The sequence below is a fragment of the Lagenorhynchus albirostris genome, chromosome 5 (assembly GCF_949774975.1).
Source record: "Lagenorhynchus albirostris chromosome 5, mLagAlb1.1, whole genome shotgun sequence".
NCBI classification, from domain to species: Eukaryota; Metazoa; Chordata; class Mammalia; order Artiodactyla; family Delphinidae; genus Lagenorhynchus; species Lagenorhynchus albirostris.
The window spans coordinates 75,751,448-75,776,777 of record NC_083099.1 but is presented as its reverse complement, the minus strand read 5'-3'; the positions used below and the strand labels follow the sequence as shown (position 1 = coordinate 75,776,777).

The 25,330-nt window shown below is 47.7% G+C and overlaps 1 protein-coding gene across 1 annotated transcript in view; it reads left to right on the top strand.

Moving 5' to 3' along the window:
* KALRN (kalirin RhoGEF kinase) overlaps nt 1–12,173 on the top strand; it is a 513,398-nt gene extending 501,225 nt beyond the window's left edge. Inside the window, exon 33 of the mRNA XM_060150454.1 lies at nt 12,014–12,173. Coding sequence (XP_060006437.1) covers nt 12,014–12,035 — 22 coding nt within the window. The 3' untranslated portion in view covers nt 12,036–12,173. The remainder of the gene's footprint in view (nt 1–12,013) is intronic.
* Nucleotides 12,174–25,330: the final 13,157 nt, after the last annotated feature.

Genomic DNA, 25,330 nt, shown 5'->3' with positions numbered 1-25,330 from the left:
ATGTCTTCCAGCTTGTTCATTTTATTGGCATATAGTTGCTTGTAGTAATCGCTCATGATCCTTTGTATTTCTGCAGTGTCAGTTGTTACTTCTCCTTTTTCATTTCTAATTCTATTGATTTGTCTTCTCCCTATTCGTCTTGATGAGTCGGGCTAATGGTTTATCAATTTTGTTTATCTTCTCAAAGAACCAGCTTTTAGTTTTATTAATCTTTACTATTGTTTCCTTCATTTCTTTTTCATTTATTTCTGATCTGATCTTTATGATTTCTTTCCTTCTGCTAACTTTGGGGGTTTTTTGTTCTTTCTCTAATTGCTTTAGGTGTAAGGTTAGGTTTTTTATTTGAGATGTTTCTTATTTCTTGAGGTAGGATTGTATTGCTATAAACTTCCCTCTTAGAACTACTTTTGCTGCATTCCATAGGTTTTGGATCGTCATGTTTTCATTGTCATTTGTTTCTAAGTATTTTTTGATTTCCTCTTTGATTTCTTCTGTGATCTCTTGCTTATTTAGTAGTATATTGTTTAGTATCCATGTGTTTGTATTTTTTACAGTTTTTTTTTCGTGTAATTGATATCTAGTCTCATAATGTTGTGGTTGGAAAAGATACTTGATATGATTTCAGTTTTCTTAAATTTACCAAGGCTTGATTTGTGATCCAAGATATGATCTATCCTGGAGAATGAGCACTTGAGAAGAAAGTGTATTCTGTTGTTTTTGGATGGAATGTCCTATAAATATCAATTAAGTCCATCTTGTTTAATGTATCGTTTAAAGCTTGTGTTTCCTTATTTATTTTCATTTTATATGATCTGTCCATTGGTGAAAGTGGGGTGTTAAAGTCCCCTACTATGATTCTGTTACTGTAGATTTCCCCTTTCATGGCTGTTAGCATTTGCCTTATGTATTGAGGTGCTCCTATGTTGGGTGCATAAATATTTACAATTGAAATATCTTCTTCTTGGATTGATCCCTTGATCATTATGTAGTGTCCTTCTTTGTCTCTTGTAATAGTCTTTATTTTAATGTCTATTTTGTCTGATATGAGAATTGCTACTCCAGCTTTCTTTTGATTTCCATTTGCATGGAATATCTTTTTCCATCCCCTCACTTTCAGTCTGTATGTGTCCCTAGGTCTGAAGTGGGTCTCTTGTAGACAGCGTATATATGAGTCTTGTGTTTATATCCATTCAGCCAGTCTATGTCTTTTGGTTGGAGCATTTAATCCATTTACATTTAAGGTAATTATCAATATGTATGTTCCTATTACCATTTTCTTAATTGTTTTGGGTTTTTTATTGTAGGTCTTTTCCTTCTTTTATGTTTTCTGCCTAGAGAAGTTCCTTTAGCATTTGTTGTAAAGCTGGTTTGGTGGTTCTGAATTCTCTTAGCTTTTGCTTGTCTGTAAATGTTTTAATTTCTCCATCGAATCTGAATGAGATCCTTGCTGGGTAGAGTAATCTTGGTTGTAGGTTTTTCCCTTTCATCACTTTAAATATGTCCTGCCACTCCCTTCTGGCTTGCAGAGTTTCTGCTGGAAGATCAGCTGTTAACCTTATGGGGATTCCCTTGTATGTTATTTGTTGTTTTTCGCTTGCTGCTTTTAGTATTTTTTCTTTTATTTAATTTTTGATAGTTTGATTAATATGTGTCTTGGCATGTTTCTCCTTGGATTTATCCTGTATGGGACTCTATGAGCTTCCTGGAGTTGATTAACTATTTCCTTTCCCATGTTAGGGAAGTTTTCAGCTATAATCTCTTCAAATATTTTCTCAGTCCCTTTCTTTTTCTCTTCTTCTTCTGGGACCCCTATAATTTGAATGTTGGTGTGTTTAATGTTGTCCCAGTGGTCTCTGAGACTGTCCTCAATTCTTTTCATTCTTTTTTCTTTATTCTGCTCTGCAGTAGTTATTTCCACTATTTTATCTTCCAGGTCACTTATCCATTCTTCTGCCTCAGTTATTCTGCTATTGATTCCTTCTAGAGAATTTTTAATTTCATTTATTGGTTGTTCATCACTGTTTGTTTGCTCTTTAGTTCTTCTAGGTCCTTGTTAAATGTTTCTTGTATTTTCTCCATTCTATTTCCAAGATTTTTTATCATTTTTACTATCATTGCTCTGAATTCTTTCTCAGGTAGACTGCCTATTTCCTCTTCATTTGTTTGGTCAGGTGGGTTTATACCTTGCTCCTTCATCTGCTGTGTGTTTTTCTGTCTTTTCATTTTTCTTATCTTACTGTGTTTGGGGCCTCCTTTTTGCAGGCTGCAGGTTCATAGTTCCCATTGTTTTTGGTGTCTGCCCCCAGTGGCTAAGGTTGGTTCAGTGGGTTGTGTAGGCTTCCTGGTGGAGGGGACTAGTGCCTGTGTTCTGGTGGATGAGGCTGGATCTTGTCTTTCTGGTGGGCAGGACCACGTCTGGTGGTGTGTTTTGGGGTGTCTGTGACTTTTTTATGATTTTAGGCAGCCTCTCTGCTAATGGGTGGGGTTCCTTTCCTGTCTTGCTAGTTGTTTGGCAGAAGGTGTCCAGCACTGTAGCTTGCTGGTTGTTGAGTGGAGCTGGGTATTAGCGTTGAGATGGAGATCTCTGGGAGAACTTCCGCTGTTTGATATTATGTGGATCCGGGAGGTCTCTGGTGGACCAGTATCCTGAACGTGGCTCTCCCACCTCAGAGGCACAGGCTTAACACCCAGCCGGAGCACCAGGACCCTGTCAGCCACATGGCTCAGAAGAAAAGGGAGAAAAGAAAGAAAGAGAGAAAGAGAAAAGAGAGAAAGAGAGAGAGAGAGAGAGAGAGAGAGAGAGAGAGAGAGAGAGAGAGAGAGAGAGGGAGAGGGAGAGGAAGAAAGGGAGGAAGGGAGGAAAGAAAGAAAGAAAGAAAGGAAGGAAGGAAGGAAGGAAAGAAGGAAGGAAGAAAGAAAGAAAGGAAAGAAAGAAAGAAAAAGGAAGGAAGGAAGGAAATAAAGTTATTAAAATAAAAACTAATTATTAAAAATAAAAAAATTAATAAAAAAAAGAAAGAAAGAAGAGAGCAACCAAACCAAAAACACAAAAAAGAAAACAAAACAAAAATACAGACAGAACCCTAGGACAAATGGTAAAAAAAGCTATACAGACAAAATCTCACAGAGAAGCATACACATACACACTCACAAAAAGAGAAAAAGGAAAAAAATATACATATCATTGCTCCCAAAGTCCACCTCCTCAATTTGGGATGGTTCGTTGTCTATTCATGTATTCCACAGATGCGGGGTACATCAAGTTGACTGTGGAGATTTAATCCACTGCTCCTGAGGCTGCTGGGAGAGATTTCCCTTTCTCTTCTTTGTACGCACAGCTCCCGGGGTTCAGCTTTGGATTTGGCCCCGCCTCTGCGTGTAGGTCGGCTGAGTGCGTCTGTTCTTCACTCAGACAGGACGGGGTTAAAGGAGCAGCTGATTCGGGGGCTCTGGCTCACTCAGGGCAGGGGGAGCCTGCGGCAGCAGAGCCCAGCGTGACATTGCACCAGCCTGAGGCGTGCCGTGCATTCTCCCGTGGAAGTTGTCCCCGGGTCACGGGACCCTGGCAGCGGCAGGCTGCACAGGCTCCTGGCAGGGCAGGTGTGGACAGTGACCTGTGCTCGCACACAGGCTTCTTGGTGGCGGCAGCAGCAGCCTTAGTGTCTCCTGCCCGTCTCTGGGGTCCACACTGATAGCCGCAGCTCGCGCCTGTCTCTGGAGCTCGTTTAGGCAGTGCTCTGAATCCCCTCTCCTCGCGCACCCCGAAACAATGGTCTCTTGCCTCTTCGGCAGGTCCAGACTTTTCCCTGGACTCCCTCCCAGCTAGCTGTGGCGCACTAGCCCCCTTCAGACCGTGTTCACACGGCCAACCCCAGTCCTTTCCCTGGGATCTGACCCCCGAAGCCCAAGCCTCAACTCCCAGCCCCCACCCGCCCTGGCAGGTGAGCAGACAAGCCTCTCGGGCTGGTGAGTGCTGGTCGGCACCGATCCTCTGTGCGGGAATCTCTCCACTTTGCCCTCCGCACCCCTGTTGCTGCGCTCTCCTCCGTGGCTCCGAAGCTTCCCCCCACCCACCCCCTGTCCCCACGAGTGAAGGGGCTTCCTAGTGTATGGAAACCTTTCCTCCTTCACAGCTCCCTCCCACTGGTGCAGGTCCCGTCCCTATCCTTTTGTCTCTGTTCGTTCTTTTTTCTTTTGCCCTACCCAGGTACATGGGGAGTTTTCTGCCTTTGGGGAAGTCTGAGGTCTTCTGCCGGCGTTCAGTAGGTGTTCTGTAGGAGTTGTTCCACACGTAGATATATTTCTGATGTATTTGTGGGGAGGAAGGTGATCTCCACATCTTACTCTTCCGCCATCTTGAAGGTCCCAACCCAAACTTAACATTTTGATGAATTTCCTTCTTGTTAGTTTCCTATGAATAAGAGTTGTTAAGTTGTTGATGTTCTTTACATAGTTGTATAAGCAACTTTACCTCCTGTCCTTTTTTCTTTTTTACTTTGTATGTGATAAGCAATTTGTAAGCTATTATAAAGCTTTATAAATATCTAACGGCTGCACAATTAAGCATTCACCTAGTGGATGTATCATAATAACGTAACCATTTCCTTCCTGTTAGATTTTTATATTCTAGTTTTAGGGGCTTTTCAATGTTATAGCTGTGAAGTTTTTCTCATTAATAAATGCTGTTATGAACATCTTCATGCTTAAAGCCATATGAGTACCACAGCCTGCTACCCGTATACTGCTTCTCATCATTTTACTTGGAAGGGAGTCATAAACACACTCTGCTTTGAGGCGTTTTGTGGAAAGGGATATTCCTTAATGAAATGAGATTAATCTCTGATGGTGGGATTCCAGATATTGGCAGCAGGCATAGCGGGTGTTGGGGGAGAGAACGACAGTTTTGAACAGGAGTTGGCAGGCCTTCTCTGTGTCCTTTCAACCGCAGCAAGTAGACACCTTCCAACCTCACATTTTTCTGGGCCAGCCCTGGCCTCCTGCATTGCCATTCACATGTAGACATTAGTTCACAGAACTCTATGCCTGGCACTGCCTAAGCGTCGCGGAAGAATTAGATGTGGGAGTCGGAGCCCAGGCAGCCAGGAGAGGAAGTCTGACTTACCTGATGGGCACTCCTGAGCATGATTCCCTATCTGTCGGAGCATCAGATCCTAGTGCTTGGCGAGGCTGTGTCAGGAGCTGATGATCACAGCTAGCAGTAGAGTCAGGTGGCAGGTACTGTGCCCAGTTAGATTCATAGGAAAAGAGAGCTTCTTCAGATGGAAGGTTCATGGAAAGCAGTGCAGAATGAAAAGGAGGTGGTGAATCCTCATTTTCCATAAAGGGGTCTGGGGTCCCACCATTCCCTTGTTTTTAACAGGAGAAGCACGTGCTGACTTGGGGAATGCTTAAAAGTGTCCGTGTCACCTTCCCTAGACAGCTAGGGTCAGTTCTTCTAGTTGGCCAGGGTTAGGGCAAGACTCCATTAAGATTTTTGAAAGGGGAAAAAGATATTCATTTACACAATAATTTATGACATAATTAATACATATATACATCTGGTACAGTCTATTTTCAGGCAAATGTACCATCAAATTGATTTATCTTTTCCATTTCTTCTCTACTCCTAACTTTCCCTTCAAATTTAAATAATTAATACCTCTGGAATTTATTTTTAAACATTTAGAGAGCTAACTCTGCTCAAGGCACTGTCCTAAGTGCTTTAAAAGTATTTAAAAGTATTATCTCATTTGATACTATAAAGCATCTCATTTAATCCTCATAGCAACCTATGAACTAGGTACTGTGATCTATCCCCATGCTACAGATGAGCAAACTGAGACCAAGAGGTTAAATAACTTGCCCCTGGTCACACAGCTGGTGAGGGGCTCCAGAGTATGTGCCTTACCATTAGGCTGTGCTGCCTTGGGAGAATCAGGTTACCAGACCACACAGAAGCTGAGGGCCTGAAATGACAAGAGTGGGGAGGGGTACAGTCCTGTGTTTCTGAATGTCACTGGAAACCCCGCAGGGAGTAATCATGTTCTTCCTCTGTAACACGGGGAAGCTCACAGGGGTGATCTAGCTCACACTGTTTATACAAGAAGGAGGTTCAGTTAATCTCCAAATAGTAACCGAGTAAAAATGGACCTACATGAAAGCAATAGTTTCTGGCGAATATGAGCAAGAACCAGGGGTGGTTATGAAGTCTCCTCTGGCGTATAGCATTGTGCACGCTGGAAAGAGGGCCACACGACTGTCACTGAGGAGTGGGAGGAACTTGAGGGACAGGTGCTCCTTAAGCTGCCCTCTGGGAAGCCTCGCAGAGGGTGGAGGACGATGTCACCCAGGCAAGAGGGGAACAGGCTCCACCAAGAAAGGCTGGGCCCAGAAAGGAGGGAGACTGGGAAAGGAAGCAAAAGAATCAGATGATGACTCAGGGGCAATGGGAGGAGATCCAAGTGGCAATTAGCATCAAAGAGGTTAGCAGGCCTCACCCAAAGACTCATGCCAAGGCCAGACTGAGACTCACTGGGGGCTGGGGGGTCACTGTGAAGGGAGAAAGATGGGAGATTACAGAAACTGGGGTACAATCAGAAAAGACTCCAACACACCTGACCCCATGCTGAGTCTGTGCTGTAAGGTCAAGGCTCCCAACATTTCTCTAGCAGGAATAAGTTTGGTCTTAGAATCTGGAATGGGATCAATGTTTGGAAGTTAAGTATCCATCCAAAACCACGATGAGGCCTCGGAGTTTTGAACAGGGCATGATAGCCCTTCCTGGTGCCCGAGTCACCTCTGACCTACGTGGTGGTGAGAGATGGGGCTAAGCACACCCCTCAAATGGGAACGTTGTTCATTGAGAGAATAACCAACGAGCTTATAGAAAAGACCCAACGTACATCGTGAAAAGACAGAAAATAGGCTACTGAGGGGTCATCTTAGAGAAATCAGGGACTCTGCTAATGGAGAGAAAAGTCAAGTGCTTACGTTTCAGTCGGTAAAAAGGGCCTACACCACAAGGCTTGCTTTTCTCTTGAGAAATCCTTAGAGAGGGGACCTGATCGTAGTAGCTTTGTCTTCTTTGAGGGCGAACGTAACTCAGCTCAGTGGAGAGCAGGGCATCTGAAGTGCCGGGAAAGTCAGCAAGTTGCCTGATGACAGATCTACAGAGTGAAGCCTGCAGGTGAAGAAGGGTGAGGCCGAGATAACACAGGATTTGCGGACAGATGGCTGGCAGCAGGGGGGAGAGCAGGTAGTCAAAGCAGGGAAGAGGGGCCAGGGGTCCTGAGGAAGTTATGACAGTAGTCGAAGTTTAGAGCCATGAAATGGGAGGATGGGGTAAGGGGAGGGGAGGAAAGATGCATCAGAGAGGTAGGAGTGGAGGCTGGTTAGGGGAAAGCAGGAGGAAGCAGCTATTCAAGCAATTGACCCATCTTTAAGTCAGTATGTGGGAGAGATAGCCATTGCGAGACAGAGAGAGAAAGTGTTAAGCTGGAGGGGCTTCTGTGCTGCCTCAGCTGTGAACGGCTCTACAGGGAGGGGTCCAGTGGCCAAAAGACAAGCCCAGCAGGGAGGCAAAGAGGGTAAATGGGCAGTGGTTTTCCAGCTCCATCCATGTCTCCGTGGTTAATTAGTCAAGCACGGGAACAGCTGAGAGACAGGTAATATGCGGCAGCTTTTTTTGTTGGGAAAGCACAAAAGGGGTCACATCTCTGCCCAGGGAGTGTTGAAAATGAAGCCAGATGTGAAAAATAATCTGCAGGCCTAAAAGGGAAAATTAGAAAATGAATATGCCAAGAAACATACAATTAAAACCTAAAGATTTGCAAAGGAGGACATGAAAACAGTTCTTAAATGGCTATGGAGAAGAAAAGAATTAGGTGAAAGCAAGAAATGTTCTTTGCAGCATTTTCTACAACAGGCTGTTTGGATAAACCTATTTAAGTTCCTGGGACCAGAGTTAGCTCAGGGAGGGAGGTGGGAACTTCTGAAGGTGCCACTCACTACAAAGGCCGTGAGACACACCCACTGGTCCTTTGGAAATGGGGAGAGGAAGGAGAGAAAATAATGGTCCTGGGGCTCTGTGAGACACACGCCAGAATCGGACAGAAAGAAAAGAGAAACACGTGTACTTTTCTATGCAACTGCTAGTTCAGGATTTGTGAGGGATTTGGGTTTATTGGTTAATGAGGGGCACATTCTGTGTAATTAACGTTCAGTAGGTGGTGGGACGCATCGCAGTCCAGAAGACGTAAAGCGCGAAAAGCGCGAAGCCTGAATGAATTACTCTGAGAATTGCTAGGAAAAGCCTCAAGTGTGCCAAGATTCCTCAAAGATCTCTTGGCCCCTCTGCCCGTGACCCTTCCCCTAGCAGCAGGGACTCTTAGAACTTCCCAGTACTGTTTCTATTGTGGGCTCTCTGCAGCAGTGTTTCTCAAGTGTGAAGCCCAAGTCCCCCGTGTACCCTATAACTTCCCCGTTGCTCTGGGGAGAGGATAAGGGATTGTTCGGCGGGCAGCCATGCCTGACCATTGCCTCATCCATTTCTCCTAACCCCCTCGACTGCCACTCTTTGGAATTCCCTTATTGCCATTGGGTGGGGACCCCGAGTAGTAATCTCTATGACCAAGCCCTTGAGGTGAGGAACCGGGATATCCACCCTTTATTTGACTCATAATGGGTTTGCCTGGATCTAGAGCTTGAGCACCACAGAAATGCCCATCCGTCATCTTCCACCTCCTCCTGTGTCTCTGGATGGGGCAGCCTGACAGCAGCACCTTGTGGTGTTTCCAGGCTGCTCTCCAGGACCTGGATCTTTGAATTGTACAAGCACACAGCCTGGCTCTATGCTCTCCTACCCCAACCAACCCTGGCCCCCTACCTGCCCATGGCTGGGTCTGGCTGTACCTTGCCCCAGGGGGCGAGGAACCTTGTGTCTGGGAACCCACCGGGCTCTTTGCAGCCAGAACCTCAGGCCCTCTCTGCTTTGCCTCCGCAGTCTGCGGAGGGCCACATCCGGCCCTGAAAAGGCTGCAGGTTACATCTCGGGCCCTGTGCACCTTTGGTCCCGGGAAAGAACCTGAGTACCTGAGGGTGGCACAGAGGAGACCTCCACGGAGGCATAACAGCTCAGCAACAGAGCTTCTCAGAGTTAAGGTAATTTCGTGGTCATCTAACCTAGCACCCTACAGATGGTCCATTCGTAGAAAGCGGAATCAACTTAGTGGGATGCCACCAGCAATTGAGAAAAAAGTTAAACAGAATATCAGAGTGCAATTTGTGTTTCAGTGATACAGTTTTTCATATGTAGTGTAGACTCATCAAGAATTGCAATCCAGGGGCTTCCCTGGTGGCGCAGTGGTTGAGAGTCCGCCTGCCGATGCAGGGGACACGGGTTCGTGCCCCGGTCCGGGAAGATCCCACATGCCGCGGAGCGGCTGGGCCCGTGAGCTATGGCCGCTGAGCCTGTGCGTCCGGAGCCTGTGCTCCGCAACGGGAGAGACCACAACAGTAAGAGGCCCGTGTACCACAAAAAAAAAAAAAAAAAAAAAAGAATTGCAATCCAGAACTTCCCTGGTGGCGCAATGGTTAAGAATCCGTCTGCCGATACAGGGGACACAGGTTCGAGCCCTGGCCCGGGAAGATCCCACATGCCACGGAGCAAATAAGCCCCTGCGCCACAACTACTGAGTCTGCACTCTAGAGCCAAAAAAAACCCCAGAACTTCTGAAGCCCACGCGCCAAGAGCCTGTGCTCCACAACAAGAGAAGCCACCTCAATGAGAAGCCCGCGTACTACAACGAAGAGTAGCCCCCATTCGCCGCAACTAGAGAAAGCCCACGCACAGCAACGAAGACCCAACACAGCCAAAAAAAAAAAAAAAAAGAATTGCAATCCAAAAAGCTTAAGAGACCTGATGGAGTTCTCCTAAAGCAAACTGAGAGGCGCAGTAGCTCAAGCCACTGATGTCTTCTTCTCTCCACGTGGCTCCCACCCTCTCCAACCACAAACATACCTGAAAATATGTAATTTGCCCTGTGGTGTGTGGTTTAAGGAACATGGGATTTGTAGTCGAGGTCTGGGTCCAAGCCTAGCTGGGTGACTGTGGGAAACCATCTAGCAGTGTTTCTCAAACAGTATCCCAAGGACCCCCTTTTCAGAATCGTGAGTTTCAGGGGGAGGGGAGTTTCCTTGTTAAAAATATGCATTTCTGGACCCTAACCCAGGCCTCCTGAATCCTAATCTGTAATTGGGGGCTGGGGCAAGGGAGGGCTCAGCGAGAGTATCTGCATTTTCAATAACCTCCCATTGAGTGTGATTGTTATGCACACTCAGTGTTCCAACCACTGATCTTGACATTTCTGAGCTTAAATTTCTTGATACAAGAGGTAGAGATGGAATGGATAATGTATGTGAAGGTACTGTACACACTGTAAAAGCACTCTTCAGACTTGAGGTATTCCCATCCCATGACACCCTTCTCTAGATGACACTTCAGGGAAGATAGCACCAGGAGAGTGGGCTAGTGGGGTCTGTGCACTTAATGGGACCAGGAAAGTTAAACGGAAAAAAAAATGAACCAGAACCATGTGTATTTCTTCTTCTGTCTCTTTCCATCTCCCACCTTCTGTCCTTCTTGATCTAAGCCCAATGGCAGTACCGTGCCCATCCGTAGAGATGTGTTTAGAGTGGGCTCCGTGCTTTATGGTTGGTGATGATACATTTTGCAACCGTCAGTCTGACGCGTCATGTTAACCTTTTCAAGCCCACTGTAACATTCAGCTTCCTTCAATAGAAAATTCTCACCGTCCTGAACGCTGAGCTTGTTGAGTCCCTACTCACCGTGCTTGAAATAACTACCCAACATATCTGGACTAGTGCGTTACTGCGGCTGCTGGTGCAGACAGCGCAGGCCCTAAAGGCTTAAATCAGAGATGTGCAGATTGAAAGCGAGTTACGTGGAGGTGGTAGGGGGCTTTCCCCCAAACCTTAGGAACAGGCTGCCGATCCAGGCCCCTGGGCCTCCCTTTCTTCCCCTTCCCTCCTTGTCACCCTGCCCCTAAGTGCAGCAGCTCTTCCAAGAGGGAGGCTTTACGCTGAGTTCTAGAAGACAAATGAATAACTAATGGTTTCTCGTGGTAAGAGTGAAAGTCTGAGTGTTCAGCTAGTAGAGGGTGTTCCTATCTCGGGGTCTCTCTGCCCAGTTTTATCGATTCTGCCCCAGGAGCAGTGCCAGGCCTGGAGGGAGGACAGGCTGGAGCACTAAGGATGGTTCCTAAGGAAGATGTGCCCCTTCTTCCCTGCCCATCTTTCCACTCTTCCTCCTGGTCCCCAGTGGCTGAACTAGTGCAAAACAATTCTGTTCCCCTTCCAGATAAACAGGCTTCTTCTTCTGCCTTTGAGTTGAGGGCTCGTTCTTTTTTGTATCACTGGTGCCTCCTGCTTATGCTGATGGCTCCAGCGCGGAGTAGGGATGGGGAGGGCTGCAGGGCCGAGAAGGAAGGGAGGTCTTCTCTTCCATGATTCCCAATATCAACTAGAGTCAAGTGAGAGTGAGCAAGTTGGAAATGATGCCCAGAAGAGTCCGAGGCCTGGGAGTGCAGGCAGGCGTGGGGCACGGGGCGGAGCCCTTGGAAGAAGTAAAGGGACTACTGGGGAAGGGGTTGGAGGACACAGTTAGCTGGAAGCTTGGTAAAGGAATAATGAAAAGAACTCCACTGGAACAAGAAGGAATTAGAAGCAAAGCCCCATTCTGGGCAGGCTCTAGACTGTTGCTGCAGGGAGAACAGCTGAGTAATTGAATGGCACTGTGTTAATTTCATGTTTTTTTCTTGTTTGCTTTTCTGTTCCCAACTCCCTTTCCCATCTTCTGCCTTCTCTGCACCCTGAATCCCATCTTTTCTATTTTCCTTCCCCATCTCCTCTGTTCTCATGCACACTTTGCACCTTCCCCCTTCATCTCCTCCCCCCACACCTTCATGTTTTACTCTACCCCCACCCCACCCCCAAGCTCTCTGGCGGCTGTGAGTTGACCGTGGTCCTCCAGGACTTCAACGCAGGCCACAGCAGCGAGCTGAGCATCCAGGTGGGACAGACAGTGGAACTGCTGGAGCGGCCGAGCGAACGGCCAGGCTGGTGTCTGGTCCGCACCACAGAACGGAGTCCCCCACAGGAGGGCCTGGTCCCCAGCAGCGCCCTGTGCATCTCCCACTCCCGAAGCAGCGTGGAGATGGACTGCTTCTTCCCCTTGGTGAAAGGTAGGGGCGGGGGGGTGGGGGTGGGGAGGGATGTGGACCAGAGGTTGCTGGGGACGTGGCCTGCTTGTTAGAAGAGCATCATAGCACTCACTTGTCTCAGGAACCCGTTCTGACTTTGTGGGATTTCTCTGGGACCCACTTGTGAAGAAAGTGGGTTGCGAGCTTAAAGGGAAAGAGCTATGGAATGGCCATGTGACTTTGGAAAAGTCATTTAACCTTTCTGAGTCAGTTTCATCTTAAAAATGAAGGTTGACTTAGATGACCCCTAAGATCTCTTCTAACTCTCCCCTTGTATCACCCAACCTCCAGAAAAGTCCTCTTCTACCCATGGCCCAAAGCCTAGACTCCTCCTTTCTCCTCTGACCCCTGCCCCCTCCACAGCTACTGCAGCCTCCCCGGCCCCCTCACCCCTACCCAGCTGCTCATGCTTCACGAAGGACCGAGCAAACTGCAGGGGAACACATGGCACAACCGCGACAGGTTTGACCTTCCCCTCAGCCCTGCCAGGGCCTGAGACACTCATTTATGTGCCTTTGACAGACAGATTGCCGGAGCCTTGGCTTCTGCTTTATGTAAGCTCTGTGTTCCTTCCACATGCTTGTTTATTCGCTTTTTCTCACGTTGGGCAGACTGAACCACTGAAAACAGTGATTCTCCAGTGTGAGGGGTGTCTCTGGACTGGCAGGGTCAGCATCCCCTGGGAACTTTTAGAAATGCAACTTCTCAGAACCCACTCCAGACCTTCTGGGCCAGAAACGCAGGGGGCGGGGGCGGGGTGGCTGCCGTCTGTGTCTTAACGAGTCCCCAGGGAATTCTGATGCACTCGAGTGCGACAGCCACTGACTTCAGAAGTCCAGGCTGGCAGCGGCCTTGAAGTCACTCGTTTTACATGGAGGACACGGGCCCAGAGAGGGACAGACCCAGAGTTCTCTTAGTTCTGAGCTTCTTTTTGTCACTGGTCAGATAACCTGCATCAGGGTTTCCGTGCAGACCTGTGCTAGGTATTTATGGGCTGGGAAGAGGGAGGGACCTGGTTCTGTTGGGAGGAAGGGACAAGGGTCGCCACGGAGACCTGTTGATGCTACGGACTAATTACCTTGTGAAATGTTTTCCTTGCTGGAATTCCATCGGGTCCATCTCAAAAGCCCGACCTCCTCCTCTCCTCCACGAGGTGGCTCTAGCAGGTTGCATCACTGGTGCTGCCTGGCTCTGGTGCTGCAAGGGCCTCGCGAGGGGCGGGGCGGGGGTTCCATCCGGAGAATGGCAACTAAAACCTGATTCTCCTCCCTCCACACGCACCTGTGCTCCCCTCTATCGGCTCAGCCACCACCCGCTTCTCCGCCTTTTCTCTGTGTCAGGAAGTTGTGTGGCATCTGTAATTGCAGGTGCAGCTCTCAGCCGTCTGAAGCAGCCCCTAGAGAGACTCGCGGGACCAGGCAAGGGAAAAGCCGGGGGTCCCGGGAGTACGGTTCTGCTTGAAGTCTGACCGTGGGGAAGACGTGGGCACAAAGAGGTTACAACTGTGCACCTGAAATGAAATAAGATACACAAAACACTTAGAACAGTGCCTGGCACTCAGTACATCCTCGGTGTCATGATAAGTTACAGTTTTTATATCACTTCCATAGATTATTCAGCAAAATGACTAGAAACTCCCATCTCCAGAGACGAAAGCAAGGACAGCGATTTATTTGCTGGGAAAGGCTAACTGGTCTCTCATGTCCAAGGGTGGGGTGGTCCGTCAGGAAGGGCTTGGCTACAAGGGGAGACCGGAGGCTTCTTGCCCTAGGTCTGGCCTCCCTGGTGTCTGGCTGGGTGCATCCCTCCCTGGCCCGGCTCAGCTGGGGACCTGGGGGCATTCAGGGTAAGTAGTGCAGAGGGAGGGGAGTTAGCAGAGAGTTCACTGAAAATGGAGCTGAGGATGCGGGGTGCAAGCTAGAGGTCAGAGAGAACACAGGGAGTGTGTCACAGAACTTTCCAGCTGCCTCAGATGCCATCATGGCTTCTTACAGCACGAGGAGGGGACTTGGAGAACCACTAGAGCGGGGCTCTCAGCCTGGCCACCTAGCCTCCCCTGGAAGCTTTACCACATGACAAGGCTCAGACCCCACCTACGACAAGTGGGGTCAGAATCTCCAGTGCCTATCACCCACTTCCTTGGGTCTTCCTGTTGGCAGTCCGTTTGCTCTCTCCCAGCATGAGTCAGTTAGGCGGGGCCTTCCAATGACAGCCTGTGAGCTCTCACTGGCATCTCGCCTGCGCGGACTTCTAACAGTCAGGCTTAAGTCTCTGTCCTCCACGGAGCATCACTATGGCCCTAACAAGACCTCTGCTGGAAGTCTGTGCGCTGATGCACACGCCTCAGCTTGGAAAAGCCCGTCCCTCTCTCTCCAGGGCCTGCCCAGAGCACTGGCCTCAGCAGAAATTCAGTAAGCTGTCCCTTCTCCCATCCAGCTGGCTGCCTGCCGGCCACCTGGCCTTCTCTCCTCTCCGACAGATTTGTCTCCAGCAGATGCTCCACCTTCTAAGTTATGCCCAGTGGGACTGCAGATGAGACGTTCGGGGGTTGTGGAACAGGACAGGGCCTCCTCCGGTGTCGCTGGAGGTCGAATCCATTTCTTGTTCAGTCCTCAGGAGGCAACTGGTGCTCTTAACCTTCGAGGGAGCGTCAGGCCAGTGCTCCTACGGGCTGTGAGAAGCAGGGGGTGTCCGTGTGATGTGCTGAGTGCTCAGGCCATGACTGCAGGAGAAGAGGCAGAAGAGCCCTGGCGTGTCAGCACGAGGGGGGGACTTGGAGAACCACTAGAGCGGGGCTCTCAGCCTGGCCACCTAGCGTGCCCTGAAAGCTTTACCACATGACAAGGCTCAGACCACACCTACGACAAGTGCGGTCAGAATTTCCGGAGTGAGCCAGAGTTGTTCACATGGTCCTCAGGTGAATCCAGGGGACAGCAGGTTGAGAACCACTGCACCGGCCAGTTTCCTCTCTTGTAGGGGCACCTTCGGGCACAGGAAAGCAAGGTGACTTCCCCGAAGTCACAGGGATAGTTGGTGGCAGAGCTGGAGGAGACCCAGGGCTCCCGCCTCCTTGCCCTGCACCACACACGCTGCCTGCTGGGCTTCCTGGGGGCCGGAGGCCCTTTCTCCAGTCTTTCCCTCCTGTGCTTTCTCAGGAGACAGTGGTTGCTTGTTTCCTCTTGATATATCTGTGGCAGCACTGTTGGTGGAACTGTGTGACAAAGTAGAGCAGCCTGCCTTTCCTCTTATTTTAATGTCCCCCTGACATCGTAGAGCTTCTCCCCGGGGTTGGGCCCTGTGGACCTAGTCATTCTCTTCCTAATCCCCTCTCACCTTCTCAGCAGTAAGTGGCGAGGGCAGCACCTCCCAAGGGACAAAGATTTTGTAGTGGTGGTTTCAATTCCGGGTGCATCTTAGAACCACCTGGAGGAGACTCAAAATTACTGATGCCTCACACACCACTCCAGACCAGTTAATTCAGAGCCTCCAAGGGCCTGGGCATTAGTATTTTTTAAGTTCCTTGGTAATTCTAATGGGCTGAGAGTCACTGCTTTAGGGGTTTGCCACCCCCCCAAGTGTCAGGCTTAGGAGGGACTTAAAGATCCATTGGTAGGGGCAATATGCAGTTATATAAAGAACTCCTACAATTCAACAACAAAAAAAAAATTAGATTTTAAAATGGACGAAGGACCTGAATACACATTTCTCCAAAGAAGGTATAAAAATGGCCAATAAGCCCATGAAAAGATGGGCAACATCACTGATCATGAGGGAACTGCAGGTCAGTATGGCAATGAGAAACCACTTCATACCCATCAGGAAGGCTATTATTTTTTTTCACAAACCATAGAAGATAACAGGTGTTAGTGAGGCTGTAGAGAAATTGGAACCCTCGTGCGCTGCTGGTAGAAAAGTAAAATGGTGAATTGCTATGGAAAACAGTATGGGGTTCCTCAAAAAATTAAACATAGAATTACCATATGATCCAGCAATTCCACTGCTGGGTGTATACCCCAAAGAATTGAAAGCAGGGACTCAGAGAGGTATTGTTTGTACACGCATGTTCATAGCAAAGGTAGAAGCAACCCAAGTGTCCAAGGGATGCATGGGTAAACAAAGTGTGGTATGTACATATAATGGAATATTATATAGTCTTAAAAAGGAAGGAAAATCTGACACGTGCTACAACATGGATGAACTTTGAAGATACTATGCTAGGTGAAATAAGCCAGACACAAGAGGACAAATACTGTATGATTCCACTATGTGAGGTAACTACAGCAGTCAAATTCATAGAAAGTGGAATGGTGGTTGCCAGGGGCTGGGGGAAGGGGAGGAATGTGGAGTTAGTGTTTAACGGGTACAGAGTTTCCGTTTTGCAAGACGAAGAAAGTTTTGGAGATGGATGATGGTGATGGTAATACAACAGTGTGAATGTACTTAATGCCACTGAACTGTACCCTTAAAAATGTTTTTTTTAAAAAAAGCATTGGTCCTAGGTACTTCTGCCCCAGGTTCCAAAAAACAGTCTAGGTTCTTCTCCACCCAGCTCTATAGGATACCTGTGTTCCTTTCCTTTTCCTGTACAGTTTTTGCCCTGGCTCCAGCTGAGCACCTGGAGAAGCTATAAGGAAACGCCTGTTTGCTTAGCCAAACTAAACCAGGGCCAGGTGAGCCCTGGGGCAGATGTCCTGGAGGAGAGGGGCGGTGCCCATGGTGATCCCGGCTTGTTTACAGGGAGTCCTGTCTTATGGGGTCTCCTGATGCCTTCTCCTGTCATCATCTAGATGGCCTTAGGAACAGCTTACCCAGGCCGGGGAAGGTGTGAGGGTACGGAGCAGTGGAGAACAATGGGCTCTGGAGGCATGTACCGCCAACAGCCTGAAGATGCTGGGCAAGTCTGTGATGCTGTGGACTTACATTAAGTGTGACGTCAACTCGAAAAAATACCTGACGTTGATGGAGTCTTACTACGGGCCAGGTTCTGGGTTCATGCTTTAATGTTTTCCTCATTTTACAGACAAGGAAACCAGGTCTTAGAAAGATCAGGTCACTTGCCCATAGCTTACTAGTGGTAGATCTAGATTTGAACTCAGGTCTGTCCATTCCCCAAGGTCTCACTCTTCACAATGCTCTACGACCTCCCAAGTCTGAAGGCATTTGAGACAGCTACTTTAGTTTATTATCCTTCACTCTGACTCGACTCCCTTGGATTTAACCAGTCTAGCTGGGTGAAGGTTGAGAGGGCGTGAGCCCAGTATACACGGAAGCACATACTGCCCTCCCACTCTCTCTCCCCCCTCTGGCCTCCTGTGCTCTCTTCCCTATGGGCAGTAGCGGCAGACAGATTTCATCCTGTGTGTGCTTTGCCCACTAGAAAGCCTGGTGTCCCTGGCTGGAGTGCAGAATGGCCCCGAGCAGCACTCTGGCTAGCAGGCTGAATGGGGTCCAGCTCCGCTAGGGGCCAGCCAACCGCTGGAGCTGGTCCAGCCTGTCCAGCAGATTCACTGCAGGATGGGAACCCCCTGCACTTTCTGCTTCCAGGGGCCAAAATGTGCCTTTCCTATCTCCTCTGCTATGAAATGCAGACACTTACAGGCTCCTCCTGTCTACCGACTCTGGAGGGTCTACTGCAAGTCTCTCTCTCTTGCTTTTCAGTGTAATTCTGCATTAGGAGCAACTAGTCAACAACTAAACTCTCACGGTTTTTGTTTACTCCATAATGCCACCCATGGGGCTGTACCACGGGAAGCTGAGAAAACAAATTGAAGGATGAATAGTCCCCGAACATTGCCTTTCAAGAATGAAGTGATGTGTTAAGACTACAGCTTGCTGGTCTCCACTCCTACTCCATTTGCAGAGGACCACATCTGTAATTGACCAGCTGTGAGGCAGCCACTTTGAAATCCAGGACTCACCCCCCACCCCGTAGGACAAAATTATATGTGAAAGTGTGATGGATGAGGATGGGAATAAGTTTCCATGCTAGCTTACAAAATTTTATTTTAGAGTAACATAACTGAATATAGTATGTTTGCAATGAAAAATAGTGGTAAGGTTGTTTTTAAAAGTCACTATTGAATAGGAATAACTAAAACCAAAAATTAATACATTTGAATGAGAATGTAATTAACCTGAGGGCTGACACTTCTTGAAGAAAAGTGTGTTTTAAGATGGATGGAGATGTATTTGTAGAGACTCTAAAAGGAGCTCCTAGTCATTTTTCAGAATTATAAAAGGTTAGAATTTAAAATTTTTCTTTTTAGAATTGAGTAGAAGTGGTCCTTGATTAGATTTCATTTTACTTCAGAACATTGAATTTTATGGGCTCTTAGAATCATAGAATTGAGAAGCACCCTGAAAGTCTTCTGGTTCACTCTCTCCCCTAATATAGGACCCCCTTTTAAAATGTCTCTGTTGGGGGCTTCCTTGGTGGCGCAGTGGTTGAGAGTCTGCCTGCCAATGCAGGGGACACGGGTTCGTGCCCTGGTCCGCGAAGATCCCACATGCCGCGGAGCGACTGGGCCCATAAGCCATAGCCGCTGAGTCTGCGCGTCCGGAGCCTGTGCTCCGCAACGGGAGAGGCCACAACAGTGAGAGGCCCGAGTACCGCAAAAAAAAAAAAAAAAAAAAAAAAGTCTCTGTTGGGTGGTCAGCCAAGCATTACTTGAGCACTCCCAGGGACGGGGAGCTCATTACTTCTAGAGGAAGCCTGTTGTATTTTGGTACAATTCTAATGGTTGGAAAATTCCTCTTACTCAGTGCTGAAATCCAGGTCCTTTCTGCTCATTCTCCCCCTATGCCCTCCTCCCCAGCCCCCCACTTGAAACCCACCAGCCCTAATTCTCATTCTCCAGCCCCTTCTGATCTTCATCTAGAACAAAGTAATTTGATTTGCATCTAAAATGATAGACCCTTCTTTCCTTGGGGAGAATTTCATTAGAGCCTTTCAATTTCTCCATACATCTTTTATTAAATCCTTAGAGCAGAAAAAAACATTATGGATTAAATTCAACAATCCTAGATTGTTTAAGGTGATTATTTGTGTGTGTGGTTTTTTATTGAAGTATAGTTGATTTACAGTGTTGTGTTAGTTTCAGGTATACATATTCTTTTCCAGATTCTTTTCCATTATAGGTTATTACAAGATACTGAATACAGTTTTCTGTGCTATACAGGATCCTTGTCATTTATCTAATTTATATATAGAAGTGTGTATCTGTTAATCCCAAACTCCTAATTTATCCCTTCCCCACCTCTTTCCCCTTTGGTAACCATAAGTTTGTTTTCTATGTATGTGAGTCTGTTTCTGTTTCATTAGTAAGTTCATTTGTGTCATATTTTAGATTCCACATATAAGGGACATCATATGGCATTTGTCTTTCTCTGTCTTACTTCACTTAGTATGATAATCTGTGTGTCCATCCATGTTGCTGCAAATGGCATTATTTCATTCCTTTTATGGCTGAGTAGTATTCCACTGTATGTATGTGTGTGTGTGTGTGTGTGTGTGTGTGTGTGTGTGTATATATATATATATATATATATATACCACATCTTCTTTATCCATTCATCTGTCAATGGACCGTTAGTTTGCTTCCATGTCTTGGCTGTTGTGAATAGTGCTGCTATGAACGTTGGGGTGCATGTATCTTTTCAAATTAGAGTTTTCGTCTTTTCCGGATATAGGCCCAGGAGTGGGATTGCTGGATCATATGATAACTCTGTGTTTAGTTTTTAAAGGAACCTCCATACTGTTTACCCCTGCATGTCGGTGCCTTGGTCTCTCACACACCTCTGATCTCATCTCCTTTTCCCTGGGCTCAGGCTTAGTGGTAACTGCCTTCCACTCTGAGGCTCTCAATGGGCTCGTCTTTTTTCCTGGTTATTCCCTGCCGTCATTCATATTGTTACTTGTTCTAAAGTAGCATTTTTTTTTTTACCTTTTATCCATATCCTCCTGATTTACCTCTAGAATCCCTTCCAGTTCTAAAACGTCTGCTTCTTTTCTCTCCACATCAGGAGAGAATCACTTTAGCAACCTAAAGTGATTAGCCTAAGTATCCTATGTTTAATCCATCCAGGCATAGCATGAATATCCTCATTTTGAGGTCCAATTTATTAGGTTGAACCACATGAAATTGCCATTTTGGTAGTCAAAACTGGTTGAAAGTCAGCAGTTTTAAATGGTTCAATCTAATACGTTACAATCAGCCTATCTTTTTCATAGACGTGTACTTGCAAATCTTTGAGAAAACAGGGGAGGGCTTTGTACTCAGGGTGTCAGATGGGCCAGGAAGAGGACAGGGTGTGGAATGAGTAGAAACTCACTTCATCTTGGTTTCTGCATTTATAAGGGAAGCTGATAAAAATTACCCATCTCTCAGAGCTGCTGGGAAGCTCACAGGAGGCAATGTTAAGGAAAAGTGATTTTAAACTGCGAAGTTGGTCTTTTTGTTATATGTGCAGGCTAATTGTTTAGAATAAAACAAAAGCGACCCTGCTATGCACAAGGCTTTACAATGGTATGTGGTAGACCATACAATGACATGATGAGAGGTGTGGAGTAACTAAGAGTCTCGGGGTAGAAAATCTGGGGGGTCTGAATCCTGGCTCAGATACTGACTAGTTGATAACCTTGGACAAGATACTTAAAATCTATAAAATGGGCAATAATGCCCACTTCCCTTGAGTTAGACTTCTAGCCTATGCTTACCACCCTAGAGGCAGTCAATGAATGTTAATTTCCCTGCCTGCCCTTTGTTCTAGTTCTGATACCTCTGTAGGGAGGTGTCTGGAGTATTTCCAGCCTGAATCTTCTCCAGGGGTCAAGGGGTCAAGGTTCTGTTTCTAGTTCCATCCATAGGCTTTGCAAAGGCCTGACATTGTCTCTACTCTGCACCCTCCCCTCTCTCTCAGTTTCCATTCCTGGCCTACTCCGGGCCCTTTCTGCAGTCTACCAACAGCAGGTCCATCTGGCTCTATGATTTCCCAAGAAATAATGGTTTACTCCTCTTTTCTAACTTTCTTTTGTCTTCTACCCAGTGGGTAGAGATTATATACGACATATTTAAGCTGAAAATTCAACTTATTCCCTGGCTTGTACCTCTCAATGCCCTGTTCTTTCAGTGATTAACTCTGGTTGTTAAAGGTAACATTCCGACCACACCGTAGAGATGGGCCAACCTATGTGAGGAGGGCTGTGCTGAGATGTTGAATGTTGGGCTGGGCATGAAGGTGTCCTTCGTCAATTCAAAGAGGAGAAGGGCATAGGGCAGTTTTGTAAAAACTGCCTTATTTTATTTTTAACTGAATTTCTTCCACTTACCTGTCTATGTGAGGATGGGCCAGAGATGGCTCAATAGTTATTGACCAACTGGAAGCCCTCCCAGGACAGTTTCAGGAAGAGGGAGATATAGGTGCCATTCAGTCCACACTCTTCCCTCCTTTTTTTTCCATTTAAAACTAAGGGAGCAGCAAAGACAATTAGAAATTGCCCCAAGACTACTTTGTTCTGGGTGAGATGTCCTACCTAAGACCAGCTACCATCTTTCTGATACTATTTAGGACATCAAAGGGCTTGGAATGAAGGCCTCAAATAGGAAAATGTCAGGCCAGGCCACATCCTCCTTTAAGTACACCCCAGTGCAGTGCTGCCCCCAAGAGGGGCTGGCACAGGAGGAGATGTTGCCTTATCAAGAGAAGGAACTGATGTCTCTGGGGCCCCCTGCAGAGATCCTGCCCCTCTCCTTTTCGTAGCTGGCCTGCTGAGACTTAGCTCATGCCGAACACCTGTTTCAACAGCACTTTCGTGCCTCCTGGTGTCCACTGTAAATCTGTGACATCTGCGTGAGGACGATGCCTCTTACCGTCCAGAGCGGAGGGAGGGTGAGGCTTAAATAGCATCTTTGCTCCTTGAAGCAAGCTCAGAGCTAAAAGGAGAGCCTCGGATTCAGCTAAGAGAGGAGAGGTTGCCACTGATGGTGCTTGCCTAGGAGAAGCTGGAGATAGATGACAGAGAGGAGGTCACTCCAGAAAACAGAACTTTCCCCAAAGAGAAGATGATGCCGTTTTCTCTTGCTAGAGCTAGGTAAGCTGAAACCACTTTCCCCACAAAAGAGCAGGGGACCCAGAAATGACATGCACTGGATGTGGCTTGGGAAGCAGAGAAGGAGCGGCAGTGGTCTCATAGCTGGGGGTGTGCCCACCCTATCTGCTTAGGGAAGGTCACAGGTGAGAGGATCGTAAAGGTCGTGAGGAACAGCCCTTGCAGGCCTCGGCCTCAGGAGCTCTCAGCGGCGGGATTCTGATGCTGCTTGGCCAGCCAGTGTCAGGATCCTCCTCAGGCCACCTCAGTGCCTTCCCCTGTGTCACTCAGACCTTGAAAACAGCTACCCCTCCTCCAGGACCCTTGTAGGATTGAAACTGCAGCCTGAACCCAAACTCTGCAGCATGTATGAGAAGTGCTTCCGTCTGCAAGTCTCGCCATGTTTCATGCCAGCTCCCTGCCCACCAGCAGCAGAGAGGCTGTCCACTCATGGACCAGCCTGCTCCTTTTCTTGTACTTGCCTTTGGGATAGGACTGGGCTGCCTAGTTTCCCCACCATTGTCCCCCAGCCCCAGCCAGGAACACTGATTCTGATACCACATCCACTTGCCTTACTCTCCACAAGGCCCTGAAGGCCACAGGAGGTATGGGTGCCTACTTTTGTACACAGGTGGGCACGTAGATAATTACCATTGCTGGCTCCCGTATGCAGGGGGAGGCCTGGGCTCAGCTCAAACAGTCCATAGCCCCTGTCTCACTTCAAGTAATAACAAAGTCCCTTCTGTGGCTGCAAGGAGGCTCCTGCTGAACCCGCCCCAGAGCCTGTTCTCTGATTTCATCTCCTCTGTCTTAGTTTCCTTCTGCTGCTATAACAAATCACCACAGACTTAGTGGCTTCAAACAACACACGTTTATTCTCTTATAGCTGTGTAGGTTAGAAGTCCAACATGGGCTCTAGGGGAGAGGCTGTTTCCTCACCATTTCCAGCTTCTAGAGGCCAGCTGCATTCCTCAGCTCATGGCCCCTTCCTCCATCTTCAAAGCCAGCAACGTTGCATCCCTCTGGTCCTTCTTCCAAAGTCACATCTCCTTCTGACAACAGTGGGAAAGGTTCTCTGCTCTTAAGTACTCATTTGATTACGTTGTGCTTACCTGGATAATCCAGGACACCGTCCCCATCCCAAGGTCCTTAGTCACATCTGCAAAGTCCCCTTTGCTGTGTAAGGTGACATATTTACAGTTTCTGAGGATTAGGGTGTGGACATCCTTGTGGCGAGGGGCGTATTTTTCCTACCAAATCCTACCACCTCCTGACCAGCCTGCCTGACTGAACTCTTCCCCAGTTGAGCCAGACACTCTGCTATGCAGCACCCACCCCTTCCGTTCCCTCTGCCTGGAACACTCCGGGTCCTCAGATACCTGGACGGCTGTCACCACAGTTCCTTCACATCTCTGCTTGAATGTCACCTGATTAGAGAGGTCCTCCCTCACTCCCACCCTCTTCCATCCCACTGTGTACCCCTTTTCCTGTTTTACTCTTCCTCATTGCAATTATGGCGCTACATGACATATTTATTAACATTTATTGTCTATTCCCCATACTGCCCCCCCTAGATTTCCTATACAAGTGCAGGGATTTTGTCTGTTTTGTTCATTACTCTGTCCCTGGTATCAAGAACAGTAGCTGGCCTAAAAGAAGTTACTGTAAATATTTATAGGAAGGAAGGGAGAGAGGGAAGGAAAGGAAGGAAGAAGGAGGGAGGGAGGGGAAGAGAAAGGACCATGAATCAGGGACCCCTGAGAGAGTTCATGTGTGAAGGGTGAGGCTCAGTGTGTCCTCCATCCCCTGAGAACTGTAGAGGAAACCGGCCAAAGCTTTATCAGGGGAGCCTGAGGATGGGGATATAGGGAATGATGTTCTGATGCTAGGAGTTCTGAGTGAGAAAGTCCTTGAAATCCTGCTTCCTGGGAAATCTTCTCTGGGGACACATGGGTTAAGCACCTCTCCTTTATCCGGAACGGTTGAAAACTCAGAAATATAAGGATGGGCAGTGTCTTCCACGTTCCCTCCTATTAATGAAATCTTCCTTAAATTGACCTGAGTTACATCAAGGCAAAATCCACTTTGCATTTAATGTGTCAGAAACCTCTTCATTGCACCCATGAATCTACATGCTTGCCGCAGCTGCTACTGCTGCCTGTGGGAGGGGAGGGGGCATTGACAGTTGGAATGAAAATAGCATCCCTCATAGTGGACACTTAGCAACGGCAAGCCTTCCCAAATTGGAACTCAGAGTGATAGACGGGCACTTCTGACTGTCCGAGTTTGGGAACACTTTGACCTACTTAGAAGTGAACGTTTTTGGAAGCAGATAAACCTGGAGTGGTTTGTTTTTAGCAACTCCAGCTGCAGTCATCTCTCACTTTGATAAATAGCTTGTCTCCTCCTGAGCTCGGATCTCCAGGAACCCGTCCTGGCTGCCCGCAGATCCACCCCAGAAAAGCATGAGCACTGGTGGTTCTGGGGGAGACACTGGGTCCTTTGTGAAACCCCACAGCCTTTTCAGCATCGCCTGGACTACCCTTTCCTGGGGCTTGGTTCAGTCCAGAGGGTGATCAGGCATACTTCCTTCCTGAAAACCAGAGGGCGAGCCGAGGCTAAGCTTTTTGCGCATAAGTGAGACAGCCAGAAGGAGGCAGACACTTGTCAGCTGGGCAGGCAGAGAGGGAGCGAGGGACACCTTTGCAGGGCATGGTTGAAGACAGATTGGACGAGCTCAGCGGTGGTTTAGTCCTTGGAGTCTGGGAGCTGTCGCTAGGTGGATGGAGGCGTCCACGGGGCCAGCAGGTGTGCAGTGGTTAGACCACACTAAACAGGTGTAGTTAGGAGAAGAGATTACTATGCATAATGCTGGCAGTCATGCTTTCCTGTAGACGTTACTATTAAAATAACACATATAACCTGGGAATGGTTGTCCACATGGACGTTATACAATTTTGAAAGA